The sequence below is a fragment of the Borostomias antarcticus genome (genome assembly GCF_949987555.1).
Source record: "Borostomias antarcticus genome assembly, chromosome: 10".
Classification (NCBI taxonomy): domain Eukaryota; kingdom Metazoa; phylum Chordata; class Actinopteri; order Stomiiformes; family Stomiidae; genus Borostomias; species Borostomias antarcticus.
The window spans coordinates 12123786-12150904 of NC_140243.1; the positions used below are offsets into that span (position 1 = coordinate 12123786).

Here is a 27119-nt window from a genome sequence, read left to right on the forward strand (position 1 = left end):
GTCCTGGCTGCTCGTCTGGTCTCACGTGTGAGACGTGTGTACAGCAGGTCTCACCTGACCTAGTCTGTCTGACCTCTGACCCAGAGTCCTTTGACATGATGCAGGGGGGGGGGGGTCACAGGTTAACACTGATTGTCACATTTATTTATATACAAATGGTACTACCAAATTAAATTATGATTCAATTTGTATCCATATACAGTGCCCCCCCCTGATTGGACAGCCCAACTCTGCTCAGATTCTTAAAAAAAAAAAAAACTTTTTTTTTTTTTTTTACTAATTAACACAATTATTAAATACATAATTGTGGTTTGTACCAGTTTGTGTTAGATCATCATTAATTTTAAAAGTGTATTTATTACTTAAACTAGGCTACCTTTAAATATATATATATATATTCATAATCCACTAATGGCACAACTCGTCCGTCGAAAAAAATGAGATCTGACTGTACTGCTCAGTGCTCAACAAGCTACAACTAGCCAACCTGCTCATAATGGCAAAAAGAGCTATAAAAACAATTTACCACTTATTCATAAAATAAAATAAAATCTGGCAATGCTAATGAAGAAGCTACCACTCGAAATGACAGCGCAGCAGGTGCAATCGAATGCAGAAGTGCTCCAGAGGCTATCGGAGCTAGCACTAGCACTAGCAACATCACCATCGGCGAGGAAGCTAGCACCAGCAGGCAGTTGCAGTTTGATGTTGTGATGTTGGGTATGGCCTAGTGCTTGGTCATAAAGTCATATTGACATGCTCGTGGTGTCTAGATGAAGTTTGATGCGTTGTACATATTGAATTGTCATACGGATTTCTTATTAGCATACTGTTCACAACTGGTATTCTTTGTAAATAGATGGGACGAGACGGCAGAACTGTTTTGTTTTTTTTCTCACGTCAAAATGTTGCCCCCCCTACTCTCAGAGGGTAAAATCGCCTATGGGAGAGAGGGTACATGATCTAATACTATGTGTCTGTGAGTCTAATACATTATCCATTAACACTTTTGACATTAGCAGATAGTCTATTCGTGAATATGAGTTATGAACCTTGGAGTAAAATGTAGGCCTATATTCCCGAGTCTGGGGGTAGTCTAGCTAGACGCTAAATATCAGTCAATGCCAGTGTGCTTTTAAGTTCATTAAGAACATTGAACTCTTGATCTATTTGTTTGACCCTGAAGCCCGTGTGATCAATTTGTTTCTCATTAAGGTTTCTTGTAATGTTCAGCTCTGTTTGTTGGACAAGTGAGTGCAGAAAGCAAAAAAGTTACACACTCAATTCCTGACGACGGATAGGCTACTCTAGAACACCATTTCCCATCGATCACTATTTATGTGACGTAGCAGTAGGCTACTCTAGAACACCATTTCCCATCGATCACTTTATGTGACGTAGCATTAGATTCCAAGATGGTGCTCGAAAGTACTATGGTCTGGTAAGATTTTCAAAATATTACAATTAATTAGATTAACATCGTTATTTATGTAAAACAAAGCAAATAATCGCTTATAACTGCTTGAGTCTGTTGTATTTGAAGCACTGAAGTGAGCTTTAACTACAGATTGATGACCTGAGATCTAGTGTTAGCTAGCTAGCTAACCGGGCATTTTCCTGAGTCACTGGCTATAGCGTAATAGCTAGTCTTTCAGCGAAAGCTTTGCAAGGAGCTAGCAAACTAACTTGCTAACGTAGCTAGACAATTATTTAATGATTGTTTAGTTTTTTAGCTGATGGGTAAACAATAATATTCGACGTTTAAAGTAATAACGTTACCTATCAGCTAAGTGGCAAACTGCATTGGAAGCTACTTGCTGGCTAACAATAATAACATTGATGCCGATGCAGCTAGCTAACATTGTCTGCTTGTATGGTGTGTTCTTACAGATTTATGCTATGCCGGTCTGGATATTATTTAATGGTTTAACGTCTGTTGTTTGGATTTCATAATTTTAAATGGACGTGGTCGTATTGATGCTGATCTGGTGGTTATAGTAGACTGTCAGCTGACGGCAGTTCTTTTCTTGTTCAAACAACTGATTAGTGTGAACTGTATTTTATGAACGTGTACTCCCCTGTACTTCCTCCTAGTGTGGACAACAGTGAGTACATGCGCAATGGAGACTTTCTCCCCACAAGACTGCAGGCCCAGCAGGATGCCGTCAACATTGTGTGTCACTCCAAGACCCGCAGCAACCCTGAGAACAATGTGGGTCTCATCACCATGGCCAAGTAAGAGACGTGTGTGCGTGCAAGCGAGCGCGTCCATGCATGCTAATCAACATGGGATGATGCATGGCAACTATAAGAAGCATAATTACAGAACTCGGTGTGTAGGCTCAAGCATGCCACTGTGCTGTGTTCCCTCTGCAGTAATTGCGAGGTGCTGACCACATTGACCCCCGACACCGGGAGGATCCTGTCCAAACTGCATGCTGTCCAGCCCCGTGGAAATATCAGCTTCTGTACCGGCATCAGAGTGGCACATGTAAGCACCACACCATCACCATATCAACAGTGCCTCCTTCACCCTCCCCTGGCCTCATGATGCTAATGCATTGAACCCTCTCTTCCCTCCAGCTGGCCTTGAAGCACAGACAGGGAAAAAATCACAAGATGCGGATTATTGCCTTTGTGGGCAGCCCAGTAGAGGACAACGAGAAAGATGTGAGCTCTCTCCCTTATGTGTCTGCGTGCATGGGTGTATGTGCAGTAGTTGTGTGTTGAATAACTGAAAATCTTTTTTTTTTCCCTCAGCTGGTCAAAATGGCAAAGCGTCTCAAGAAGGAGAAAGTGAGCGTGGACATCATAAACTTTGGAGAAGAGGTATGTCAACATGCGTCTCTAGATGTATCAGTTGATGGGTAAAGGACTCATGTTTGTTTCATTCCACTTATTTCTCCTCTCTTACTGCCTCGGTTTGTGTCCTCCAGGAAATTAACACAGAAAAGTTGACTGCCTTTATAAACACTTTGAATGGGAAGGAAGGAGCAGGTTCTCACCTGGTGACAGTCCCCCCAGGCCCCAGCCTGGCCGACGCCCTGCTCTCCTCCCCCATCCTGGCCGGGGAGGGAGGAGCCATGCTGGGTCTGGGGGCCAGCGACTTTGAGTTTGGAGTGGACCCCAGTGCAGACCCGGAGCTGGCCTTGGTAAGAGGGCGCGAAGGACGAGAGGTTATGAAATGGGGACCTGGCTTAAGAGCTCTTTGATTCTTTCCCAATCACTGATTCACTCAAGTCATCCCGCTCTTCGTTCTCCCTCTCCTCCTCTCATAACACCCGGCCCCCCTCTCTCCAGGCCCTCAGGGTGTCCATGGAGGAGCAGAGGCAGAGGCAAGAGGATGAGGCCCGCAGGGCTGCAGTGGTGTCAGCTGCCGAGGCCGGGGTCCCCTCCCCTACCGCACACGGTGAGAGGACCGCCCGGCCGCTAGTCAGTCATACTCCCCTACCGCACACGGTGAGAGAACCGCCCGGCCGCTAGTCAGTCATACTCCCCTACCGCACACGGTGAGAGAACCGCCCGGCCGCTAGTCAGTCATACAAACACCTCCCTATCAGCGCCCACACCTTCTGTTCTCATTGAACCGTTGTGGGTTCTATCTTTCCCTCTCGCCCTCTTTTCTCCTCCTTCCTGCTCCAGAGTCTGAGGATGCCCTGTTGAAGATGTCCATCCCTCAAGCTGACCCCGCCACGCCCGCTCTGCCCGACTTCAGCCGCATGACAGAGGACGAGCAGATCGCCTACGCGCTGCAGATGTCCATGCAGGGAGCCGGGGGAGGTCAGTGACGGTCTGGCTGTAGCCATCATGTCCCATTCATAGCTGCTCAACAGATCACCTATTCTCTGCACTGCAGATGTAGAGGACACCGCATAAATATGATGTCACCCAGACTCAGTGGAGTTATACTGTGGTCTCTATGTCCTCCTGCAGAGTTTGGCGGTGCAGAGGCCATGGACATGGACACAGGAGCTGCTATGGACTCCTCTGAGGCCAAGGTAAGACCCCATCACACCACACCACACACCAGCATGGTTAACTAAGCTCGGGATTATAGGGTTGTGATTAAATCATTCTTGAACCAGGCTAACAGCCCAGGAGAAGATATCTCCATGTAGCAAACTAGTCAAAGGATGACTGAAGATTCAGCTTAGTCACCAGTAGTTGAATTGCTTGATTTCCCTCCGTGTGTAGGACGAGGAGGACTATGACGTCATGCAGGATCCAGAGTTCCTCCAGAGCGTTCTGGAGAACCTTCCGGGCGTCGACCCCAACAACGAGGCCATCCGCAACGCCATGGGCTCTCTGGCCTCCCAGACAGGCTCTCAGGCCCCCGAGGGCAAGAAGGACGAGGAGAAGAAGAAATGACCCCAGAGCCCTGATGAACACAGAGACCTACATGCAGTTACAGACATGACAAATAAAGGACTGAGATGTACTTCATTTATTCTACTTACAGAATTTCTTTTCAAAACTCGTAACACATTAAAAACATTTTAGGCACTGTGTTAAGACCTGTTGACAATGGATCGTTCAGTAGTATAGCTGTGAGAATGGTAACCTCATGACTTATGTTTTTTTTTGTATTGCCACAAGCTTTATGAGCTGAGCTTTTTCTGTTTTTTGTTGTTTTGCGTCAAGGTTGACGCCTGCTTTTTGAAGAAAAAAACAAACATTTTGTATTACAGTGGGACATTGTAAATTTACAAAATAAAAGACAGCATTTCAGGTTGCCATTGTAGTATTCTGGAATTTCAGATGGTGAGATTTGACTACTTGTAGTTAGGGAACCTGCCAACCCCTTCCTAGGTCCACGGCCGACCCCCCTTCCAACATACCACACCTGATAACGGCCTACTACATATACTGTATGACAGTTGCTAAAATAAAGACGTAACAAATGAAACTTCAATGTAAATAAGACTTTTATGGCCCTTCCAGTAACATAGTGGGTTATGATGGTACAGTATAAAGATTATAGCACTAGTGCTAGCTTTGTTGAATAATTTGACGTTTTGTCTACATGGTGCTTTTTGTAGGACCTGTCTGTCGATCTTTCGATGACGAACAACTTATGCGTCGTCACGAAAGAAAGTCAGATAGTTTTGCAAGGTAAACGTGATTGACTTTGAAAACTTAAAAAACATTACTTTGTTTCCGAAGAAGGGTTGTCTTTAGAGCAACCGATGTTTGGTGCATCTTATGTTTTGGTTAAAAGTCGATACACGGTAGAGCTAGCTAGCTAAATGTCCACTAGGCGACGAGTGGTGAACGTGCTGGGTTTCGCTGCCCTACTTAGCTAGGCTAGCATTAGCCACTTTTGCCAGGAGACAGCTTGCTAGCTAAGCCAGCTAGCTTGCTGAAGTAAAGTCATCCACTAAGTTTGAACATTTGATGATAGCGGACGCAGACAGGTAACCGGAGTGATGAGTTTTCAAATTTCAGTCTACTCTGCTAAATGTTTCAGTATTAGATTTTAGTAAAGTACTAAGTAATTAACTGGTCTTGTAAAGCACTGATAAGGAAATCGCAAATTCAGGAAGCATGCTGCAGCATACAGTATTAACGTTAGCTAGCCAACGTAACTTTGCTAGACTAAGTTTTTCCACCCAAGAGATCCAAGTGCCGTTTTATTGGCCATGTATATGGTTCACACATACCAGAAATTGACTCGGGTTCAGGCGTACGCTCTTGCAGACGACATAGGACAGGATGCAGGACAGTGCAAATACATGACAGTGCAAATGCAATTCAAATGGCTAACTTTACAAGTAGCTAACGTTAGCTTCATCAAACTAGAAGAAAGCTTAGACAATCGCATACAAAATGTGGAATGCTGACATTACTAATGCCAGTTCAGTTATCGGTACTATTATTTAACTTCAGGTATCGGCCTCATGATTGTACTGTGAGGGTAGGCCTTCATATCTCAAGCTTGTGTCTGATCCTGCAGGCTTTGGTCCGTTATCTGGGAATGGGAGACATGAAGACCCCAGACTTTACCGATTTGTTGGCAGCCTTTGACATTCCGGACATTGATGCTAAGGAAGCCATTCAGTCCAGTCCAGAGGAGTGTGGGGAGGGGTCTGGGAAGGCTGGGGGCAGCGTGGGGGAGGGAGGGGGGCCCTCGCTGAGGTCTGCCAGCCCCTCAGCCCCCCAGGGAGACCCTCCTGTAGTCAGTGTGATTGTGAAGAACAGAGTGTGTTCTGACGTCTTCGGGGAGGCGGATGAGGATGACGGGGACAGCCTGGAGGGAAGTGACATCACAGACCCGGAGGTAGAGAGCCGGGTGGGCAGGGCTGTGCTGGGCTCAGGGCTGAGTCTCCGCATGCCTGGGCTGGTCCGCTCTGAGCCACAGACCCACAACGGTTACGAAGGCCCTCCGCCGGCCCTGGAGCCCAATGTCAGGGTGCAGAGCCAGGCCAACGGGGAAATGTGGACCCCCGGTCCCCCACTGACCGCCAGCGAGGATGGAGGAAGTGGAGGAGCTGAGGGGGGGTCGGCCAGCAGCACAGCCAGACACACGTCCAGCATCCTCAGCAGACTGAAGCCCCTCCTCACCCCCAGCGCCGCTCTCTCCTCCCCCTCATCATCATCCTCCTCCCCCTCTGACGCCCAACGCCCGCCCTCCATCCTCCACGCTCCACGCCCTCCCAGCCCCCCCTCCTCTCCTCCCCCCGCCAACGGGAGTGGGAGAGCCGGGATTCGGCGCATCATGGACTCCGATGAGGATTCGGAGCCCGACCTAGGAAGCCCGCTGGTGATCCAGGAGAGCCCGGATTCTCCCATGCGCTCCTCTCCCAAGTTCCACCGTCGACGCAGAGTCTCCTCTGGACTGTTTGGTTCTCCTACTCCATCCTCCCCTCCTCCTCCTGCTCTCTCCTCCCCCCCTCCCCTCTCTTCTTCTCTTACATCCTCCTCCAACCATCAGCCCCTGGCCCCAGAGGAGGTGCCCTCCACCCCCAGATCTCCCTCCCCGCCTGCCCCCCCCCAGGGCCGCCTAGGCTGGCTGGGCTCCAGCTTCCCCGGCCCCAGCCCGGCCCCGGGCCAGAAGTACCCCGAGCACGTGATCGATGAGAGGGATTCTCCAGAGAGTCCTCCGCCTGACCAGACAGGCGCTGCCCTTCCAGTATCCCCGGGTCCCGTCCCCGCGCTGCAGGGGCCCCAGAGCAGAGAGGAGCCCACTGAGAGAGAGCGCAGCCCGGGGAGCAGCCCAGAGGATGGAGGGAAGATGGGGGAAGATGGCCAGAGCGACACAGACGCGTCTGTTCCTGGAGGAAGCTCCTCACAGGCGGATCCTAAAGTGACCTCTGCCATGGCAACAGCTGCAGGTCCCTCCCGCCCTCTCAAAGTCCGAATCAAAACAGTGAAGACCCCCACTGGCAGCATCACCAGGACCGTGACCCGGGTAGCCCCCAGAGGCGCAGGGGGGCCCCCCTCTAAGGGCGGGGACGGCTCCAAACCCTCCCCGGGGGGACGCAAGATCATGAACAGGCCCAAGAGGACGGCGGCGCAGCCGAAGTCCCAGGCCAGCGCCCCGCTTCCTGTGTCCACTCTCCAGGACGCCAGCACCGCCATGTTAGTGGCCGCCAGCAAGGCCCACATAAAGATGGCGGTGGAGAGCAAGCCCAAAGTGTCGGCCACGGCCGTCAGCATCACCAGGTCGTCAGCGCTGCCCTCCGTGTCCCCTTCCCCCAGAATGGCCCCCGGCGGGGGGGTGGGCGTGCACAGCCTGGGCCAGAAGACTCTGACGACGTCCACCCCCGCCCCCCTCCCCCCCCCCCAGGGGGGCAGCAGGCCGGCCTCCATCGTCAACAGCACGGGCGCCATCATCTCCCGCAGCCAGTCCAGCCTGGTTGAGGCCTTCAACAAGATCCTCAACAGCAAGAACCTGCTGCCCAGCTACAAGCCCGACCTGTCCTCCCCGCCTCCCCCAGAGTGGGGGCTGCCTCTGCCCGCACAGGTGGGTCTGCTGGTCCACAGGTGGGTCTGGTCTGCTGGTCCTCAGGTGGGTCTGCTGGTCCACAGGTGGGTCTGGTCTGCTGGTCCTCAGGTGGGTCTGCTGGTCCTCAGGTGGGTCTGCTGGTCCACAGGTGGGTCTGCTGGTCCTCAGGTGGGTCTGCTGGTCCTCAGGTGGGTCTGCTGGTCCTGTCTAACCCTGGTCGTTAGCACTAGCTCTGCTGGTCCTGTCTAACCCTGGTCGTTAGCGCTAGCTCTGCTGGTCCTGTCTAACCCTGGTCGTTAGCGCTAGCTCTGCTGGTCATGTCTAACCCTGGTCGTTAGCGCTAGCTCTGCTGGTCCTGTCTAACCCTGGTCGTTAGCGCTAGCTCTGCTGGTCCTGTCTAACCCTGGTCGTTAGCGCTAGCGTTATGGCGCTTCTCCTGAGTGTTTCAGTCACCCTCCTCTCTCTGTGACCGCCATGCCTGTTCTAAGCTCCTGCCCCTTCCCCTGCAGGGCTACCGCTGCCTGGAGTGTGGCGACGCCTTCGCCCTGGAGCGCAGCCTGGCCCGCCACTACGACCGGCGCTCGCTGCGCATCGAGGTGACCTGCAACCACTGCGCCAAGAGGCTGGCCTTCTTCAACAAGTGCAGCCTGCTGCTCCACGCGCGCGAGCACAAGGACCGCGGTCTGGTCATGCAGTGCTCACACCTGGTCATGAGGCCTGTCGCCGTGGAGCAGATGATTGGCCAGCAGGACACCACGCCCATTGGTTAGTGTGTGTGTGTGTGCGTGTGCGTGAGTCATATTTCCTGGTCAGTGACGTGACGTCATCGCCACCAGACTTGGCTTCTCATTATGTGTCTTCTCTTTTGTTCTTTTTCTTTCTTCCCTCGTTCCTCAGGCGTGCTCTCTCCCTCCCCCTCTACCTCCTCTCTGCTGTCGTCCTCGGGGGCCGCCGTGACATCAGCACTGACCCCGGCCCCCGGCCCCACCCCCCAGGCGGCGCAGCAGGCGGTGCCCGGTAAGAGGGCGGGGCCGGGGGCGGTGCTCTACAGCAGTAACAGGTGCCCTGAGTGTCAGGCTCAGTTCAGCAGCAAGGCAGAGGTGGCCGCCCACTTCCAGGAGGTCAAACCAGCTCTCAACACAGTGAGTCTCACTCTGTCACACGCCGTGTGTGTGTGTGCATGCGTGTGTGTGTGTGTGTGTATGCGTGTGTGTGTCTGGATAGCCACATGTCGTTGATTCTCCCCCCCCCCCAGTCGTGTGTGGAGTGCTCCCCCCCCATGCTCCTCCCTAACGGCTGCAGCGCCGCCGCCCACCGCCGCCTCCACAAGGCCAGCCCCCCCCACGTGTGCCCCGAGTGCGGGGGCGTGGCCAAGCAGCCCGCCTTCCAGGCCCACCTGGAGGACGCCTGTCTGCACTTCTCACGACGCATCGGATACAGGTGAGGGTTAGGAGAGACCAGCAGCCCTCTCTGAGGGAGACATGTTTACTACAGGTGAGGGTTAGGAGAGACCAGCAGCCCTCTCTGAGGGAGACATGTTTACTACAGGTGAGGGTTAGGAGAGACCAGCAGCCCTCTCTGAGGGAGACGTTTACTACAGGTGAGGGTTAGGAGAGACCAGCAGCCCTCTCTGAGAGAGACGTTTACTACAGGTGAGGGTTGAGACGATCTCTCAAGCCGAGATTAAACTGACCACAGACCTGCATGTCTGCTACAAAGCTAAATGTTTATATTTATGTATGTTTATGACAGGGTAAATACAGTTGGTATAAATAACCCCAAAATTCCCAGTTAATTCCCATAAATTCCCATGGAAAGTTTCACCCCCCTCTCTCTGCACATGGTCTAGTGGTCAGGTGGTCTCTCTGCAGGTGGTCTAGTGGTCAGGTGGTCTCTCTGCACATGGTCTAGTGGTCAGGTGGTCTCTCTGCAGGTGCTCTAGTGGTCTGGTGGTCTCTCTGCAGGTGGTCTAGTGGTCAGGTGGTCTCTGCAGGTGGTCTAGTGGTCAGGTGGTCTCTCTGCAGGTGCTCTAGTTGTCAGGTGGTCTCTGCAGGTGCTCTAGTGGTCAGGTGGTCTCTCTGCAGGTGCTCTAGTTGTCTGGTGGTCTCTCTGCAGGTGCTCTAGTGGTCTGGTGGTCTCTCTGCAGGTGCTCTAGTGGTCTGGTGGTCTCTCTGCAGGTGCTCTAGTGGTCTGGTGGTCTCTCTGCAGGTGGTCTGGTGGTCTCTCTGCAGATGCTCTAGTTGTCAGGTGGTCTCTCTGCAGGTGCTCTAGTGGTCTTGTGGTGTCTCTGCAGGTGCTCTATTTGGCAGGTGGTCTCTCTGCAGGTGCTCTAGTTGTCAGGTGGTCTCTCTGCAGGTGGTCTAGTGGTCTTGTGGTGTCTCTGCAGGTGCTCTATTTGGCAGGTGGTCTCTCTGCAGGTGCTCTAGTTGTCAGGTGGTCTCTGCAGGTGCTCTAGTGGTCTTGTGGTGTCTCTGCAGGTGCTCTAGTTGTCAGGTGGTCTCTCTGCAGGTGCTCTAGTTGTCAGGTGGTCTCTGCAGGTGCTCTAGTGGTCAGGTGGTCTCTCTGCAGGTGCTCTAGTTGTCAGGTGGTCTCTCTGCAGGTGCTCTAGTGGTCTGGTGGTCTCTCTGCAGGTGCTCTAGTTGTCAGGTGGTGTTCGGGGGGCTGAACTCGGTCAAGTCCCACATCCAGACTGCTCACTGCGAGGTGTTCCACAAGTGCCCCAGCTGCCCCATGGCCTTCAAGTCTGCCCCCAGCGCTCAGAGCCACATGAGCACCCAGCACCCCACGCTGACCGCAGGACAGGCCAAGTATGTTCACATGCGTGCACACACACACACACACACACACCAGACGCTGCCTGTCCTACTCATGTTCTCACGGCCTCCTGTTTCCTGTCTACAGGATGATATACAAGTGTGTGATGTGTGACACCGTCTTCACCCAGAAGCCCCTGCTGTACGTCCACTTCGACACGCATCTGGCCAAGCAGAAGGTGCACGTGTTCAAGTGTCCTGAGTGCACCAAGCTCTACGCGCAGAGGAGCTCCATGCTGGAGCACATCAAGGTGGGTCCCTCCGGCGCGTCTCCGCCAGCTGCTCCAGGAGACCCTTCTAATCGCTGCTCCTCCCTCTCTCTCTCCCCCCTCCAACCCTGGCTCAGTCGGTACACGGGGGCCTCTCAGTCAAACAGGAAGTGCCTGTTGCCGTGACGCCGACAGCGACCCCTCCCCCTCGAGCACGGGTGTCTGTGAAGGCGGAGAGCTCGGACGGGGAGGAGTGGAGAGACCAGGAGGATGAAGATGAGGATGAGGAGAGGGAGGGAGACGCGACCAAGGCCACCTCAGGGTGGAGCTGTGCGCCCTGCCACGCCCGCTACTCCGATAAAGAGGACTACATCGCCCATATGGCCAAGCAGCATGGCAAGGTCCGGGGGACTGGGGACTGGCAGACAGCAACACTGGCTCCATGATAAACGATGGCTTTTCAGATTAAATATAGCGTGTTTGCTGTTATACTCAAATTATATTGCGCAACTCCCAAGGATTGTGCCTTTTATCAGGAACTGACCTCAGACAACTATATCTGACCATATCGGTGTGTTGGCAGGGTTAGGGTTATACTATATCTGACCATATCTGTGTGTTGGCAGGGTTAGGTTTATACTATATCTGACCATATCTGTGTGTTCGCAGGTCCTCAAGAAGTTCCCGTGCGTTCTGTGCGAGAGTTCCTTCTCCTCCACCTCCAGCCTCAGGCGCCACGTCCGGGTCAAACACAAGGGCCTTAAAAGAGTCTTCCACTGCCAGTGAGTCCCCCCCACCCACCGGGCCCCCGGTGACTAACCCTCCTCTCTGTTTAGGTTCTGAGCCCTCTGACCTCTGACCCTCCTCTCTGTTTAGGTTCTGAGCCCTCTGACCTCTGACCCTCCTCTCTGTGCAGGTTCTGAGCCCTCTGACCCCTCCTCTCTGTGCAGGTTCTGAGCCCTCTGACCCTCCTCTCTGTGCAGGTTCTGAGCCCTCTGACCCTCCTCTCTGTGCAGGTTCTGAGCCCTCTGACCTCTGACCCTCCTCTCTGTGCAGGTTCTGAGCCCTCTGACCCTCCTCTCTGTGCAGGTTCTGAGCCCTCTGACCTCTGACCCTCCTCTCTGTGCAGGTTCTGAGCCCTCTGACCTCTGACCCTCCTCTCTGTTTAGGTTCTGAGCCCTCTGACCTCTGACCCTCCTCTCTGTGCAGGTTCTGAGCCCTCTGACCCCTCCTCTCTGTGCAGGTTCTGAGCCCTCTGACCCTCCTCTCTGTGCAGGTTCTGAGCCCTCTGACCCTCCTCTCTGTGCAGGTTCTGAGCCCTCTGACCTCTGACCCTCCTCTCTGTGCAGGTTCTGAGCCCTCTGACCCTCCTCTCTGTGCAGGTTCTGAGCCCTCTGACCTCTGACCCTCCTCTCTGTGCAGGTTCTGAGCCCTCTGACCCTCCTCTCTGTGCAGGTTCTGTACGAAGGGCAAGCGGACGTTCAGCAGCAGGGTGGCGCTGGAGAGACACGTTCAGCTGAGACACGCCGAGGACACGCTGAGCCAGGACACCGCACAGGTATGGACACGGGCTGCTCTCTCTCTGTCTCTCTCTCTCTCTGTCTCTCTTTCTCTCTCTCTCTCTGTCTCTCTCTCTCTCTGTGTCTCTCTGTCTCTCTCTCTCTCTCTGTCTCTCTCTCTCTGTCTCTCTTTCTGTCTCTGTCTCTCTCTCTCTCTCTCTCTCTCTCTCTCTCTCTCTTTCTCTCTCGATAGCTGAATCCCAAATCGCGCACTTAGGCGAAAGTGCAGAGCACTCGCGGCCTTGTGGCCTTACAAGCCCACAAGGGCTCAGGGTAGTTCCAAAACGGAATTGCTAGGTCCACAAGTGCGCCACGCCGCCATTTTGCGCACTTTAACCGCACTTACCGAAAGTCCGCAATTTCACGGACTTAGGAGTCGAAAATACCCACAGCGTCTCATGTGACACAGTGCTTGAGTGCATCCGAGTCATGATCTGAGTGCATCACACATAAATGATGACATTTGCAGATAACACAACATTTATCTTGAAATCCACATGCTGCAAACATATCCCACCCAACCTATTTTTTTAATTATTATTAAATTAAAACAGACGTCAATCGGTCAATTTGCAGAGCTGAAGGGAGCGTCAGAGCAGCCTCTGCGTCGGAGGAACGCGGCAGCCAATGAAAACGAAGTGGGAGGGGCATTGAGCGAAACTGGGAGTGCTGTCCCATTTAATTCACGGCCCTGCACCCTCTGGCCCTTCCAGCTGACGTCAATTAAGTGCTGTGGCCTGAGGCCTGAGCAAGTGCGAGGGGCCGCAAGTGCGGTTTGCGCACTCAGATTGGGATTCAGCTTCTGTCTCTCTGTCTCACTCACACACACACACACACCCACCCCCACACCCCCTCACCTGGTCACACAGCTCCACCATGTCCAGCGTGTGTCCTGTCGAGGCGTGTGATTGGCTGACTGAGCCGGTGTGTCTCCAGAGCCGAGGAGGTCCGGGGGCAGACAGCTCCTCGGAGCCCGACGCAGCTTCGCTCCTCCCCTTCTCCACCGAGGAGGACGAGGAGGGAGGGAGAGGACGAGGAGGAGTCAAGGCCGAGGAGGAAGAGGAGGTGGTCACAGAGGGGGTCAGTCCAGCCAAGAGGACCCGGTCGGTGGCGCCTGAGTCCGGCTACCGCTGCGCGCCCTGCGGCTTCGCCACAGAGGACCAGGCGGCCTTCCTGGAGCACATCCCCCTGCACCGTGCGGAGGGGGGCGTGGCCGGGGGTGGGGCCAGCCTGCAGTGTCTACAGTGCGGCGCCTGCTTCGCTTCTGCCCCCTCCCTTTCCCGCCATCGCTTCATCAGCCACCGCGTCAGAGACACGCCCGGCGACAGCCACGCCCACCTCGCCAACGACCGCCCCGCCGCCTCCCCTGGCAACGGCGGAAACCATGGCGACGGGAGCCCGTGGGGGGGCTCTCCCGCGTCCCCCTCCTCCCATCCCCCCACGCCCCTGGGGGAGGACGGGGAGGGCAGGGTGGGCTGTAAGGTGTGTGGGAGGCGCTTTGAGAAGACGTCCGATCTGAACACACACTTCAGGACTCACGGCATGGCGTTCATTACCGCACGCAAGACCGACAAGCCCGCATGAGAGAGGAGGGGGAGGGGGGAGAGAGGAGGGGGAGGAGGAGAGAGAGGAGGAGAGAGGTGAGTGGGCAGTGGAAGGAAGAGAGAGAAGAGAGAGAGATCAGGGAGGAAGGATGAGACGAAACAGGCTGATCTTATGCAAAGTAAAAAAGTGCCTCACTTGTCATGGGCTTCAGCAGGGAGTAAATATATGTGTGAGAGAAAGTGTGTTACCATGTTATCTACTGTGTTACTATGTTGGACTGTGATTAGATCAGCCTTTAAAAGATGATGAAATCTGTTCATGATTAGCCTTAACCTGCAGCAATCTGCCTCGGGTGAAACTGCTCATCTCCTTCAGCGCGGCAGGAGCAGTAATGACGTCTTTGGTAGCTTCAAAGACCAGACAGAATCTGACTGAATCTACCAAAACCTACTGTGATGTTGTGTTACTGTGATGTTCTGTTGGGCTGTGATGTTCTGTTACTGTGATGTTGTGCTGGGCTGTATTTGAAACTGGAATGTTCTGCGTTGATTGAATGTGACATCCTTCTAATCTTAATTTTAATTGGTTACTCACTCCTGCTGAAGTCGTTAATCAAAAGCACAATCTCCCAGTGATGGTCCCGTTTCTCATGATGACTGGCTCTGTTGAGTGTGTACATGTGGATTTCTTTCTCTCTGAGCAAGAGGACAGGTGAGATTACCACATAAAAAGCTTCTATTAGAGATGGCTGTGATTGTCATTTAAAACAGACCAGTTTCTGCTTCAGGCTTAAAAAAAAATAAAAAAATAAAAGTGTTTTTGTGTTTTTTAATCAAGGAGTCGATGGTCGGTTCTCTCGTTTCCTTTTGTGTCGAGTTTGACTGCTCAGAAATTAGAGTGCAAAATTGCATCCCTTTCTAACTGTCAACGCATTTTCGTTTGCGTTGACCATTTCCAATTTAACACCCCTGTTTGATGATATAAAGAGGTGATGGTCACATGGTTTTGTCACATGGTTTCATTGTGTCGTGTCTGAGGTTGTGATCACAAGTAGCCCCGCCCCTTTCCTCCATTTTCAATGGCGTCATCAGCCAATGGCCACATCGTTGGATCTAAGAGATGGCAATTTCAGCACTTTGAGATTGACAATGAAAAGCTCTTTATAATAAATAGACAGTAAACCCACTTCTTATCCACAGACAGTAAACCCACTTCTTATCCACAGACAGTAAACCCACTTCTTATCCACAGACAGTAAACCCACTTCTTACCCACAGACAGTAAACCCACTTCTTATCCACAGACACAATAAACCAATTTCTTATCCACAGACACAGTAAACCCACTTCTTATCCACAGACACAGTAAACCCACTTCATTTCCACCACTGAGGGAAAAAACATTTTATTTTTATTTCGCAGTTACAGTATAACCACTTCTGTCACTACTTTGAGTGATAAGCATCTTTGTTCCAACTCTTGTCTACTAGGAATAAATACAGTAATAAATAGGAATAAATACAAGAATAATATCCTGTAAAATACATATTTCTCATGAATATAATTCCAGGTTCTAATTTAGACATCAGTGCTAACATAGTTGAACCTAATCACAGCCTGCTGATCTTTATATTGTGTTATTTGTGGACAGACAACTTAACGCTAACCCTAACCCAGACCAACGCTATCTAGGCCACAGTAATGCAGGATGAAGGGGACTGATGGGGGATCATCTCTAAATAAGCGTGAGACTTGATTAATAAAGTCAACATGCGCGTGATCTGATAGCTGAGTAGATGAATGCATGGTTGGTTGACGGCTGCTTCTCTACAGAACCAACAAGCCCAGGAGCAGGAAGGGCTGCAGGAAGACTCCAACTCCCAGAGTCCCCAGCTTGGCTCCTGGAGAAGGAAACATATCTGAACACCTTGGCTCCTCTATATCTGATTGGATGTGATGTGAGGTGGAAGCAGCTCCTACCAGACCGCTGGGGCAGGTTACTGGGGGGCTTCTGGGTGGGCTGCTCCACCCGGGCGCTCGGCACACCCAAGCTGTTGTCAAGGGCAACTTTTTGCTCTTCACTGAGCATCTGCCGCTGGGCATCGGTCACCATAGCAGCGTTGTCAGGACCCAGAGCCTCCAGCTGGCTGGCCAAGAGAGCCTGATGACCAATGAGAGACCAGGTGAACGCACACAAGGGTGGACATGTTAGAAAGACCGTTTCTCCATGTATAGAGAGATGAATCCAAGAGAAACCTCCCCTTTAACTGGGATTAAGGACGGGAAGAGGACAGGTTATAAGACGCCCACTGGTATGGTAGTGAGTGTGTGTGTGTGTGCTACTCACGGCCAGCCTGTCAGCAGGGATGAGAGGAACGCTGGTCTGGCTGAGGAAGGGGAGGACAGACGGACTCAGAGAGCGCAGCTCAGAAGAGCTCAGACCCGCTGGGAGAGAGAGAGAAAGAGGGGGAGGGAGAGAAAGAGAGGGAGGGAGAGAGAGAGGGGGAGGGAGGGAGAGAGAGAGGGGGAGGGACGGAGAGAGAGAGGGAGGGAGAGATCATTTCACTGACCACTGCCATGCGATGTTGTATCAGACTGACGTCAGTAACGTGGAGGAGTGTCTCTAACCCATGATGTTGCCCAGGGTGTTGACCTGGGCCTGTGTCCAGTTGCTGGGCTGTCCAAATACCGCCAGCGCACAGTTCTTCAGACCCTCAGTCACCACTAGGGGGCACTGCACCTGTCCCACGGACCCCAGCGCCTCTCTAACCACACACAGGCGCACACACACGCACATAAAACACATACAACATTCAGCCCCCACCACTTTCACAGTCTCTAACACACACACGCACACACACACACAGGATGCTCCATGGCCGTGGGAGCAGCACTGACCTGAACGCCTCAGGGTTAAGCTGAGCGCTGGCATTTGGACCGAGCCCACAGATGAACTGGTCCAATCCCACCATCTCCACAGCTCCCAGTTCTCCCACTTTCACACCAGTTCGCTCCGCAAAAGCCTCCCACAACGTCTCCCTCTGTCCAGCACCAGACATCATCATCAGCATCATCATCAGCATCATCATTATAATCATCATCAGCATCATCATCATCATCAGCATCATCATTATAATCAGCATCATCATCATCAGCATCATCTTGTAGTTGTCCAATTTTGCGTGTGTGTGTTTGTGTGCATGAGTAAATTGTAAATGGTAAATGGACTGCACTTATATAGCGCTTTTCCACCTTAGCGGCACTCAAAGCGCTTTACAATAGCCTCTCATTCACCCATTCACACACACACCAATGGCGGCAGCTGCCATGCAAGGTGCTAACCTGCTCATTGGGAGCTATTCGGGGTTAGGTGTTTTGCTCAAGGACACTACGACATGTGGACAGTCGGAGCTGGGATTCGAACCACTGACCCTTCGATCATTGAACGACCCGCTCTACCAACTGAGCTACAGCCGCCCCATGAGTCTTTGCGTGCGTGTGTGTGTCCGTCAGTCAGTCTGCGTGTGTGTGTGTGAGCGTGTGTACGTTGGTGCTGACCTGGGCCTGTGTCCAGGCGCAGGGGGCGAGCGTCTCCAGCGTGTCCAGGGAGGAGATGGGGAGACTGGGCAGCTCGGTCAGATTGAACCCCTGGCAGATGCAGCGCAGCTGGAGGACCTGGTCCTCGTCCAGACCCTCAACAGGACCGAAGGCCTGCGGGAGGAGAACATGTCTGGGCTCACGACCTGGAACCCCTGGGACCAGGAACTCAAGCACATCCAGGTCCATTACAGGAGAACAGAGGGAGTGGTATTCATGAGACCGATAGTACCGGGCTCTGGTTCTGACCTGGATGGACTTCTGTCGGAGCGCGCTCAGCTGGGCTGGACTGTAGTCGGGGATGGCCCCCAGCGTTTCCACGGTAGCAATAAAGGTGTCATTGGGCATCCTACACAGCTGGGCAGGGCTCCAGTAAACGTTGGCCACGCCCAGATCTTCAATCTGAGAGACGAGGGGAACCAGCTTCTCCTCTGCAGTCACTGCTGAGAGAGAGAGAGGGAGAGAGAGAGAGAAACAGAGAGAGAGGGAGAGAGAGAGGAGAGAAACAGAGAGAGAGGGAGAGGAGAGAAAGGAGAGAGAGAAACAGAGGGTGAGGAGAGAAACAGAGAGAGGGAGAGAGAGAGGGGAGAGAGAGACAGAGAGGGAGAGGAGAGAGAGGAGAGAGAAACAGGGAGAGAGAGGAGGGAGAGAGAGGTAACACTTCAGCAGTTTTGCCTTGATAATGAGATTGTGAGTGTGCACACGTGTAGGTGTAAACGTGTGTGTGTACAGTAAATGTGTGTGTGTGTGCACGTGTATATGTGTGTGTGTGTGTGTGTGTATGTGTAAATGTGTGTAAGTTTTAACGTGTGTGTGTACGTGTAAATGTGTGTGTGTGTGTGTGTACGTGTAAGTGTGTATGTGTAAACGTGTGTGTGTACGTGTAATTGTGTGTGTGTGTGTATATGTGTAAATGTGTGTGTGTGTTTGTGTAAATGTGTGTGTGTGTCTCTCCCTCTCTCTTCCTACTAGTGGGAACCACGGTGGAGAGAGAGAAGAGTTTCCATCGCAGGGCGGAGAGATCCGGACCCCTGCTGAAGTCTGGGGGAGGGGGGGGGCCTGGCGGGGGGGGCGGGGGGTCCATCATGTCCGAGAGCGCTGCCTTCAGCCATGGCTGGGGAGGGAGGGGGGGGAGAGGGGGGAGGGAGGGGGTGGACAGGGGGGAGGGAGGGGTGGAGAGGGGGGAGGGAGGGGGGGGAGAGGGGGGAGGGAGCGGGGGGGAGAGGGGGGATAACATGGGAAGAAACCAAGGAAAACAAATGAAGAAATCAGGGTTAACATCATCGACAACAACAGTACTTAGTCAAGCATGGTTGTGGCAAAATGGCATCAGGCTCACAGCTGCTCCATGCCTCCATATGAGAGAGAGAAGGTACTGTATACGATGATATGATGTGAGGAAGGGTCAGGGTTCGTTACTATGCTATGGTGTGTGTGACGAAGGGTCAGGGTTCGTTACTATGCTATGATGGTACGGAGGCGCTCACCCTATAGCGCAGTGTACGGACAGTTGAGTCGTCCAATAGTAGGAGAGGACCCAGAGATTCCATGGTGTCCACTGACCAATCGGATGGGTCGCTGTTCAAAAGGCACATTGTTCAATCCTTTATTTCTAGCACTGCCCCCGTTGACATTCTTCTGATATCATTGTAGCAGTCTCAGAGCGGTCCTGTGAGCGGGTTAGGGGTAGGGGTAGGGGTAGGGGTAGGGGTAGGGTTAGGGGTTAGGGGTAGGGGTAGGGGTAGGGGTTAGGGGTAGGGGTTAGGGGTTAGGGGTAGGGGTAGGGGTAGGGGTAGGGGTAGGGGTAGGGGTAGGGTTAGGGGTAGGGGTAGGGGTAGGGTTCACCCTGTCTTACCCGTACGTCTGCTTGACCAGCTGCACCAGTGCCCCCCGGTGGGGGGGGGGGATCTGGGGGCAGGAGGCCAGGGCCTCCAGGGTGGAGTTGAGGGCCTCAGGGTCCAGGAGGGAGAGCTGAGAGGGGTGCAGCTCACACAGTAGAGACCCCATCATCAGCACCTCCTCACTGGACAGATCAGACATGCTCCTTCCCTGGAGAGACACAGACACACACACACACACACCCCCAGTCAGACTCGGTGAGGCTCTGGAGGAGAGGGGAGTGTGTGTGGTCCCACGTACGGTCAGCAGGCAGCGCAGGGCTCTGTTGGTGAGCGCCGGACGAGAGCGTGACCGGAGGGACACGCGGCTCAGATCGGCCTGGGATGTCTTCTCCAGGAGGACAGAACACACAGCTTCCGGCAGGGTGTCCACCTGTGCAGGCCTGAGAGGGGGAGGACAGGGGGACATTGTGGTGAAATAAGAATACTCACATGTGTGTCTTTGTGTGTGTGTGTGTGTGTGTGTGTGTGTGTGTGTGTGTGTGTGTGTGTGTGTGTGTGTGTGTGTGTGTGTGTGTGTGTGTGTGAGTGTGTGTGTGTGTGTGTGTGTGTGTGTGTGTGTGTGTGTGTGTTCTTACGACAGGTGTAGCAGTAGCAGTGTAGGGATCTGGTGCAGCTCATCCTCTGTGATGTTGTTGAAGTATCCGTCTCTCCGTCTCTCTAAACTGGCAAACAGCTTTCGAGCCGTACAACGCACCTGAGAGACCAGAGTCTGATGGTTACAGAGCATATTTATGTCTAAATAAATGTTTAATAAAAGTGTGTGTGTGTGTGTGTGTGTGTGTGTGTGTGTGTGTGTGTGTGTGTGTGTGTGTGTGTGCGTGCGTGCGTGTGCCTACCTGTGTTCTAGTGAGCCATTGAGGGGTCTCTGTCAAACTCTGGGCCATTTCCATGGCATCGCTCTCAGACACGCTGTCAATCAGGTTGCAGGCCACGCCCTGAACGGCCGCGCCCAGCTTCCTGTGGAAGCAATCACAGCGTCAGGACCGCAGGAAGGAAACAGTCGTCGGCTCGGACAGGAAGTGAGCAACAGCCGCCTGTCTCACCGGACGTCTCCAGGCCGGACCACCTTCCCCAGGATGCTCCTGACCAGGAACGCTGCCTGGAAAGCAGGAGGACAAGCAGGCGTCAGCAGGGACACCTAGTCTGGGGTCCACCTCTCCAGTGTGGGTCTGTCTCTCTGGCACAGGTGAGGTGAGTTTGGGGGGGGGGGGCGGTGTTGCGGTGAGTGTTTGACGGCAGGTGAGAGGTGAGTTTTGGGGGGGGGGTGAGCGTTTGACGTCCTGTTCTTGACCTGTCCTGACCTGCGCCAGCGTCCAGCTCCTGCCCTCCAGCTGGTGGAGGGAGGTGAGGTCTGCCTGGTCTAGGGTGGTCAGGGACAGCCTGGAGAGCAGGGCGGCGGGGAGCTTATTCACCAGCTCTGACGCATTCACGCCTCCAGCAAGCTGCACACAGGGTCAAGGGTCAACATGGTTACTCTAGGATGAAGAGAGAGGAGTGTGATTTCTGATTCATTAATGCAGGTTAGAGTAGTAGAATAAACACACAGTCATAAGTGCAGCAATTGGATAAAAATACTCCATAGCAACAATTAAACAAGAACAAGAGTATGCACTAGCTGAGTTTTCGCCGTTCTTCCGACTGGATTTGTCAAAAGTTTTGTTACGTTGCCTGAAGGATTAATGGCGCGTTCCAGGCAACCCGTAACTCGTGCTTTTCCGACCTTCTACACGTGAAAATGCTCTGGAATGGCAGTCAAACCCGTAACTTCCCACCCGTGAACTCGTACCAGATTGATGTACTCCCAGTTGCGCTCTCTGACGTCACACAGCCCTCTAAGCAAGATGGCAGCCCCCATGGGTATGGCGACAAAGATAACTTTAGGGCAACGTAAAGTAAATTTGTACATTAAATTTGTACATTGTAATCAAAATAATACAAACAATTATGCACTACAATCTGCTATGTGTATATAATGATGCCCAAATATGTTGACAAGAGATAGCTAGTGCTAGCTAGCTAACATTAAGGTAAACCTGAACGTGACCATGCAAACAGCGAAAAGTCGATGATGTCAATAAATAAAATGTAACGTATGATTTCTTAGCAAAATTAGGCATACAATGTTTAGCTTGCCAGCTCTGACAATGTGCCAAATCTCAAGCTTTTACCATATCAGCTTGTTTACATTTATCCAGAATGCCACGCATTCAGACAGTTTGCCTGGAACGCTATGAAGTCGTGAGTCGTGACTTACGGGCTCAAAATCCTATCTGGAACGCGGCATTAGTCGGTCAAGGCCGGTACTCCCTACTCACTAACCCAACCCTACCCCTAATCTAACCCTACCCCTACCCCTAACCCTAACCCTACCCCTAACCTACCCCTAACCCTAACCCTTCCGCCCACTCACATCACTCTGGGCGGCTAGAAGTCCAGAATGTATCACAGAAGTGTTTATTTCCTGGTCCCCCCCCCCCCCCTCACCCCCTCCAGGCTTTCAGGCTTCCAGGCTTTTCTTTGCTTTCTCTTGTTTTATTTCCGTCCCCCCCCCCCCCCTTCCCTCACCCCCTCCAGGAGGGCAGTCTTCTGTCCCCCCCCTTCCCTCACCCCCTCCAAGAGGGCAATCTTCTGCAGCTTGGACATCTTCTGGCTCAAGCTCTGCAGACCGTTGCTACCCAGAAGCCCCTCTGGTTTGACCTTCCTGAGCACTTTGGAGGCCACACCCCTCACAGCTGACCCCAGAGACATCAGCACCTGATTGGACACCCCCTGAGAGAGGGAGAGAGAGAGAGAGAGAGAGAGAGAGAGAGAGAGAGAGACATTACCACCATGCACAGGAGAGACCTTTTAGTGACACCTCGGCAAGCAGACACAAGTGATTAAAGCGTGTCTCTGGCGTAGACGCAGTGGAGCGTCTCTCCTGTTCTGAGCCTGTTCATGTTCTTTCTCTTTCTCTCACCTCCCCGTCTGGCAGCAGCGTCCTGGCCAGACTCCTGGCCTGCCTCAGCCTCCATCTCAGCCTGGGCCCCAGAGAGGCCAGCAGGCCCCGGAGGACAGGGGGGGGGAGGCTGGCCAGATAGGCGGGGGAGAGCTCTGTCACCCCCACCCCCAGATCACGCAGCAGTGCGGGACCGCTGACGTTCCCCAATGACATCACTGTCCTCGCCAAGCGCTTCTTCAGCTGCGGACAGAGGCAACGCCCTCAGGATGTCATCGCCATGACAGTGCTAGTAATGTTACCATGACAGCACTAGAAATGTTACTATGAACAGCGCTAGTAATGTTACAATGAATAGCGCTAGTAATGTTACTATGAACAGCGCTAGTAATGTTACTATGAACAGCGCTAGTAATGTTACTATGAACAGCGCTAGTAATGTTACTATGAACAGCGTTAGTAATGTTACTATGAACAGCGCTAGTAATGTTACTATGAACAGCGCTAGTAATGTTACTATGAACAGCGCTAGTAATGTTACTATGAACAGCGCTAGTAATGTTACTATGAACAGCGTTAGTAATGTTACTATGAACAGCGCTAGTAATGTTACTATGAACAGCGCTAGTAATGTTACCATGACAGCGCTAGTAATGTTACCATGACAGCGCTAGTAATGTTACTATGAACAGCGCTAGTAATGTTACTATGAACAGCGCTAGTAATGTTACCATGACAGCGCTAGTAATGTTACTATGAACAGCGCTAGTAATGTTACTATGAACAGCGCTAGTAATGTTACCATGACAGCGCTAGTAATGTTACTATGAACAGCACTAGTAATGTTACCATGACAGCGCTAGTAGTTACTATGAACAGCGGCTCCGTGGACCGAAGGAAGACAGAGAGAGTGACGTGAAGAGAGAGGGACGGGTTACCGTGGTGACGCCAGGGTTGCTGCAGTTCTCTAGCTGAGACAGAAGTGTGCTACTGATGGAGGGGGTCAGGGGTCGCACGTCATCATAGAAACAGGCCAGAGAACCAAGCCTGATCGAGGAAACATGGTAGATACAAACCCAGCATTCAGCGCCTGCACACACATACACACACACACACATACACACACACAAACACACACACATACACACACACACAAACACAAACACACACACACACATACAAACAGACACACACATATACACCACACATATACACACACACATACACATACACACAGACCTGTCCAGGTTGTTGGGGAGCTCTTGGGGGTCGTGGGAGCACGCTCTGACCATGCGGAGGATCTTCCTGCCCAGCTGAGGCCGGAGGCTCCGCCCCCTGAAGGAGGAGCTGAACTCGGGGGAGGAGAAGAATGGACAGAGCTGGGAGTAGGAGGAGGAGGAGAAGGGACAGATCAGACAGTCACTCCACAGCCACAGAACACACACACACACACACTCACACACACACACACACACACACACACACCTGGCCTTTGGGGATGGCTCTCATGTCGTCCGCTGGTAGGAGGGTGAGGAAGGGCCCCATCATCTTCATCACCTCCGTCTCCAGCCACATCAGTCTGGAGGGGCAACGAGGAGGCATCACTGGAGGGACAGAGGGACACATTACACACACACTCACACAGACACACACACACACACACATTATTATTGTCTCTAGTCTTACCAGGTAGCTGAAGGGGATTTCCTGGAGGTTTTCCAGGCTCTGGTGTGGGTCTGGGTCGGGCTCTCCAGGCCGAGAGGCTGCAGTTGTGGTGGTTCTGGGCGACCCGCTGCTTCACCCACTCTTTGATCTGATCCTGCTGGTCCTCGGACAGAGAGCCAAACACCTCCCTCATCATCTTCATCCTGGAACAGGGAGCCTGGCTGTCATATCATTGTGTGCATGCATGTGTGTGTGCGTGTGTGTGTGTGTGTGTGTGTGCACAAACAGGCACAAAAACAAACAAACTCACACACACACCCTCTCACACACTCACATGGCTCTCAGCTGTGAGCCTTGTATTCGGGGGGGCAGGCCCAACTCATGGGGGGGCATGTTCTGGAGGAGGGGTTTAGCCGCCCACACAAGCCTCCCATAATCCTCTGGGTCGAGGTCGTCACTGCCTCTCTTCAAAGCTTCCCATGAGAGGGGAGCAGCAAAGGCTCGTAGGAAACACCGGCAGCCCTCCTAGGGAGAGAGAAGGGGGTAGGAGCTTTAGCACTAGATTGGGACTCAGCCTGAGGATGCAGGAAAGGTGGGAAGGAGCCTGTTTGACTGACGGGCCTGTTACTGACCGAGGAGTTTCTCATCAACTTGATCAGGTCCAGCAGACTGGAACAATTCCAATTCCACATCAACTCTGTCACATTCTACACAGAGAGAGCGAGAGAGGGAGAGAGAGAGAAAGAGAGGGAGAGGGAGAGAGAGAGAGAGAGAGATAAGGAGAGAGAGAGAAAGAGGGAGACAATCTATCTGATTTTGGTTGTCGTGATTTACTTTTATGAATTGGAAAATGTTCATTTGAATGCGTCTTCATGTAAAAGAGTGTTAGTGCAGTGAATTGTCATTACAAGCTCGGTACAAAAACTGCATGTGCTTGTTTATGTAACTATACCCATTGTGGTTGTGAGTCAAGGAATGGTCCCATGGTTCTGGTTCTGTTGGGCTGGTAGTCAGGGAATGGTCCCATGGTTTTGGTCCTGTTGGGCTGGAGGGTGAGGCGAGGAGCCGGGTCTGGGTCCGGGGACGGGAGAGAGGAGAGGAGAGAGACTAAAGTGCGGAGCGGACTGAGACTAACAATCCTCTCCTCCCCTGGCGCCCCACTGAGGGAAGGAGAGAGAGGCAGAGAGGAGGAGAGGGAGGGAGAGAGAGGGGGAGAGGGAGGGAGAGAGGGGGGGAGAGAGAGGAGGAGAGAGAGGAGGAGAGGGAGGGGAAGAGAGGAGGAGAGGGAGGGAGGGGGCGGGGAGAGGGAGGGAGGGAGAGGAGGAGAGGGAGGGAGAGGGAGGGGTCGAGAGAGGGAGGGGGCGGGGAATTTCTGGTCATCTTATAACAATTGGTTTTATAACTGTCTTGTTTGCTTATTGGTGTAGTAGAAACCTTGCCTTGTAAAAAGCCAGTCAGCCAGTCAGTCAGACAGACAGACAGACAGACAGACAGACTGGCAAAGAGTCACCTGTCATTAGAAGGATTGTCCATTATCATCACGGGTGCCCTGTGTCCTGTAACATGGCAAACATTCAGTCTCACGCACTGTTTAAACATATTGGAAGTTATTTTATTAACATATAGCCTATAAATGCATGTAGCCCTGTTCATGCAATATCACAGGTTCCACAGTTACACAATACTGTACCTATACGCATGCACACGCACAACCATGCACGCATACTGTACACACACACACACACACACACACTCACAAACGCACACACACACACACACACTACACATACACTCTTCATGCATTCTCACCCATTTGCAGGCATCTCATCATCTGCGGGAGAGAGAAACAGTGATGAACCTTGAACCTTGTGTTGAGACCCCCAAAAACGTTGAGACAAAGACAAAACCTCAATAACGTTTCTGATACTTTATTGTGGACAGATCCTCAATGAAGTATGTTATCTTATAATGAAGCAGCAGTGTGGCCAGGTGTGAGACATGTATCAAGTGTCTGGCTCTGGGATGGCACACACACACACACACACACACACACACACACACACACACACACACACACACACAAAAAATACTGAAAGCCTGTTAGACCCTTTTCAATTTGCGTACAGAGCCAAGAGAGGCGTGCAGGACGCAACTGCTTCCTTGCTCAACCTTCTCTTTAAGCACTTAGAAGGTAATAAGAACCATGCTAGGCTGCTCTTCATTGATTTTTCATCAGCGTTCAATACGATTCAGCCACATGTCCTGGTTGAAAAATTAGTTCATTTATTTGGTTTAAATGCATGTCTTGTGGGATGGATCCTTGACTTTCTTATAAATAGATAACAGCAGGTGAGAGTCAATGACACACTGTCTAGCCTGCTAACGACCTCAGGGCTGTGTTCTATCTGCTTTTCTCTACATCTTACACACAAATTATTGTTTTAGCCGTCATGCCAACAGATTCATCGTCAAGTATGTTGATGATTCCGTCATCGTCAGCCTGCTTTGCGATGATGAAGTTGCTCATGGCCAAGTTCTTGATGACTTCCTGTCCTGGTGCAATGAACCTTTCTTCAACTCAATGTTTCTAAGACAAAGGAGATCTGCATCGACTACAGACGTCCATCTCCTATTCCTGAGTGTAGTGTTGTCCTCTGTCAGCCAGTTGACCTGCTGACTAATTACAAATATCTTGGTACCATAATCGACAGCAAACTGAAGTTTGATCTAAACTGTGAAATGCTGTGTAAGAAAGGTCAGCAACGCCTATACTGTCTAAGGAAGCTGGACAGATTTCAGGTCGATAGGACCTTAATGAAATTGTACTACTGCACTTTTATTGAATCTATGATTTCCTTTTCTATTATTTGTTGGTACGGTAACCTCTGTGTCAAGGATAATAATTCCCTTGAGAGGATAGTAAAGGTGGCTTCAAAAATAGCTGAGTA

General features: G+C 52.2%; 3 protein-coding genes across 3 annotated transcripts; 2 read left to right on the top strand and 1 right to left on the bottom strand.

Annotated features, from left to right (window-relative positions):
* Positions 1–1403: 1403 nt before the first annotated feature.
* LOC311313780 (26S proteasome non-ATPase regulatory subunit 4-like) lies at positions 1404–4732 on the top strand. The gene is made up of 10 exons (XM_084443977.1): positions 1404–1441; positions 2095–2235; positions 2377–2491; positions 2584–2670; positions 2761–2829; positions 2937–3152; positions 3301–3409; positions 3643–3780; positions 3934–3998; positions 4195–4732. Exons 1-10 carry the CDS (start codon positions 1416–1418, stop codon positions 4366–4368), a joined length of 1140 nt encoding a protein of 379 aa, XP_084300103.1. The 5' UTR covers positions 1404–1415; the 3' UTR covers positions 4369–4732.
* Positions 4733–5974: 1242 nt separating this feature from the next.
* Positions 5975–14898, top strand: LOC311314150 (zinc finger protein 687a-like; the record flags this gene model as incomplete). The annotated part of the gene is made up of 10 exons (XM_084444486.1): positions 5975–7963; positions 8455–8710; positions 8843–9087; positions 9201–9385; positions 10576–10752; positions 10847–11009; positions 11105–11368; positions 11637–11749; positions 12423–12525; positions 13463–14898. 10 exons carry the CDS (start codon positions 5975–5977, stop codon positions 14108–14110), a joined length of 4143 nt encoding a protein of 1380 aa, XP_084300612.1. The 3' UTR covers positions 14111–14898.
* Positions 14899–15897: 999 nt separating this feature from the next.
* otoa (otoancorin) lies at positions 15898–26698 on the bottom strand (the record flags this gene model as incomplete). Its single annotated transcript, XM_084444487.1, has 24 exons — positions 15898–15971; positions 16051–16231; positions 16418–16515; positions 16699–16835; positions 16969–17111; positions 17617–17781; positions 17917–18110; positions 18637–18781; positions 19155–19245; positions 19523–19716; positions 19813–19948; positions 20144–20262; positions 20405–20525; positions 20612–20667; positions 20870–21010; positions 22176–22337; positions 22528–22749; positions 23445–23496; positions 23746–23885; positions 23992–24110; positions 24193–24374; positions 24506–24696; positions 24804–24878; positions 26630–26698. 24 exons carry the CDS (start codon positions 26696–26698, stop codon positions 15898–15900), a joined length of 3207 nt encoding a protein of 1068 aa, XP_084300613.1.
* Positions 26699–27119: the final 421 nt, after the last annotated feature.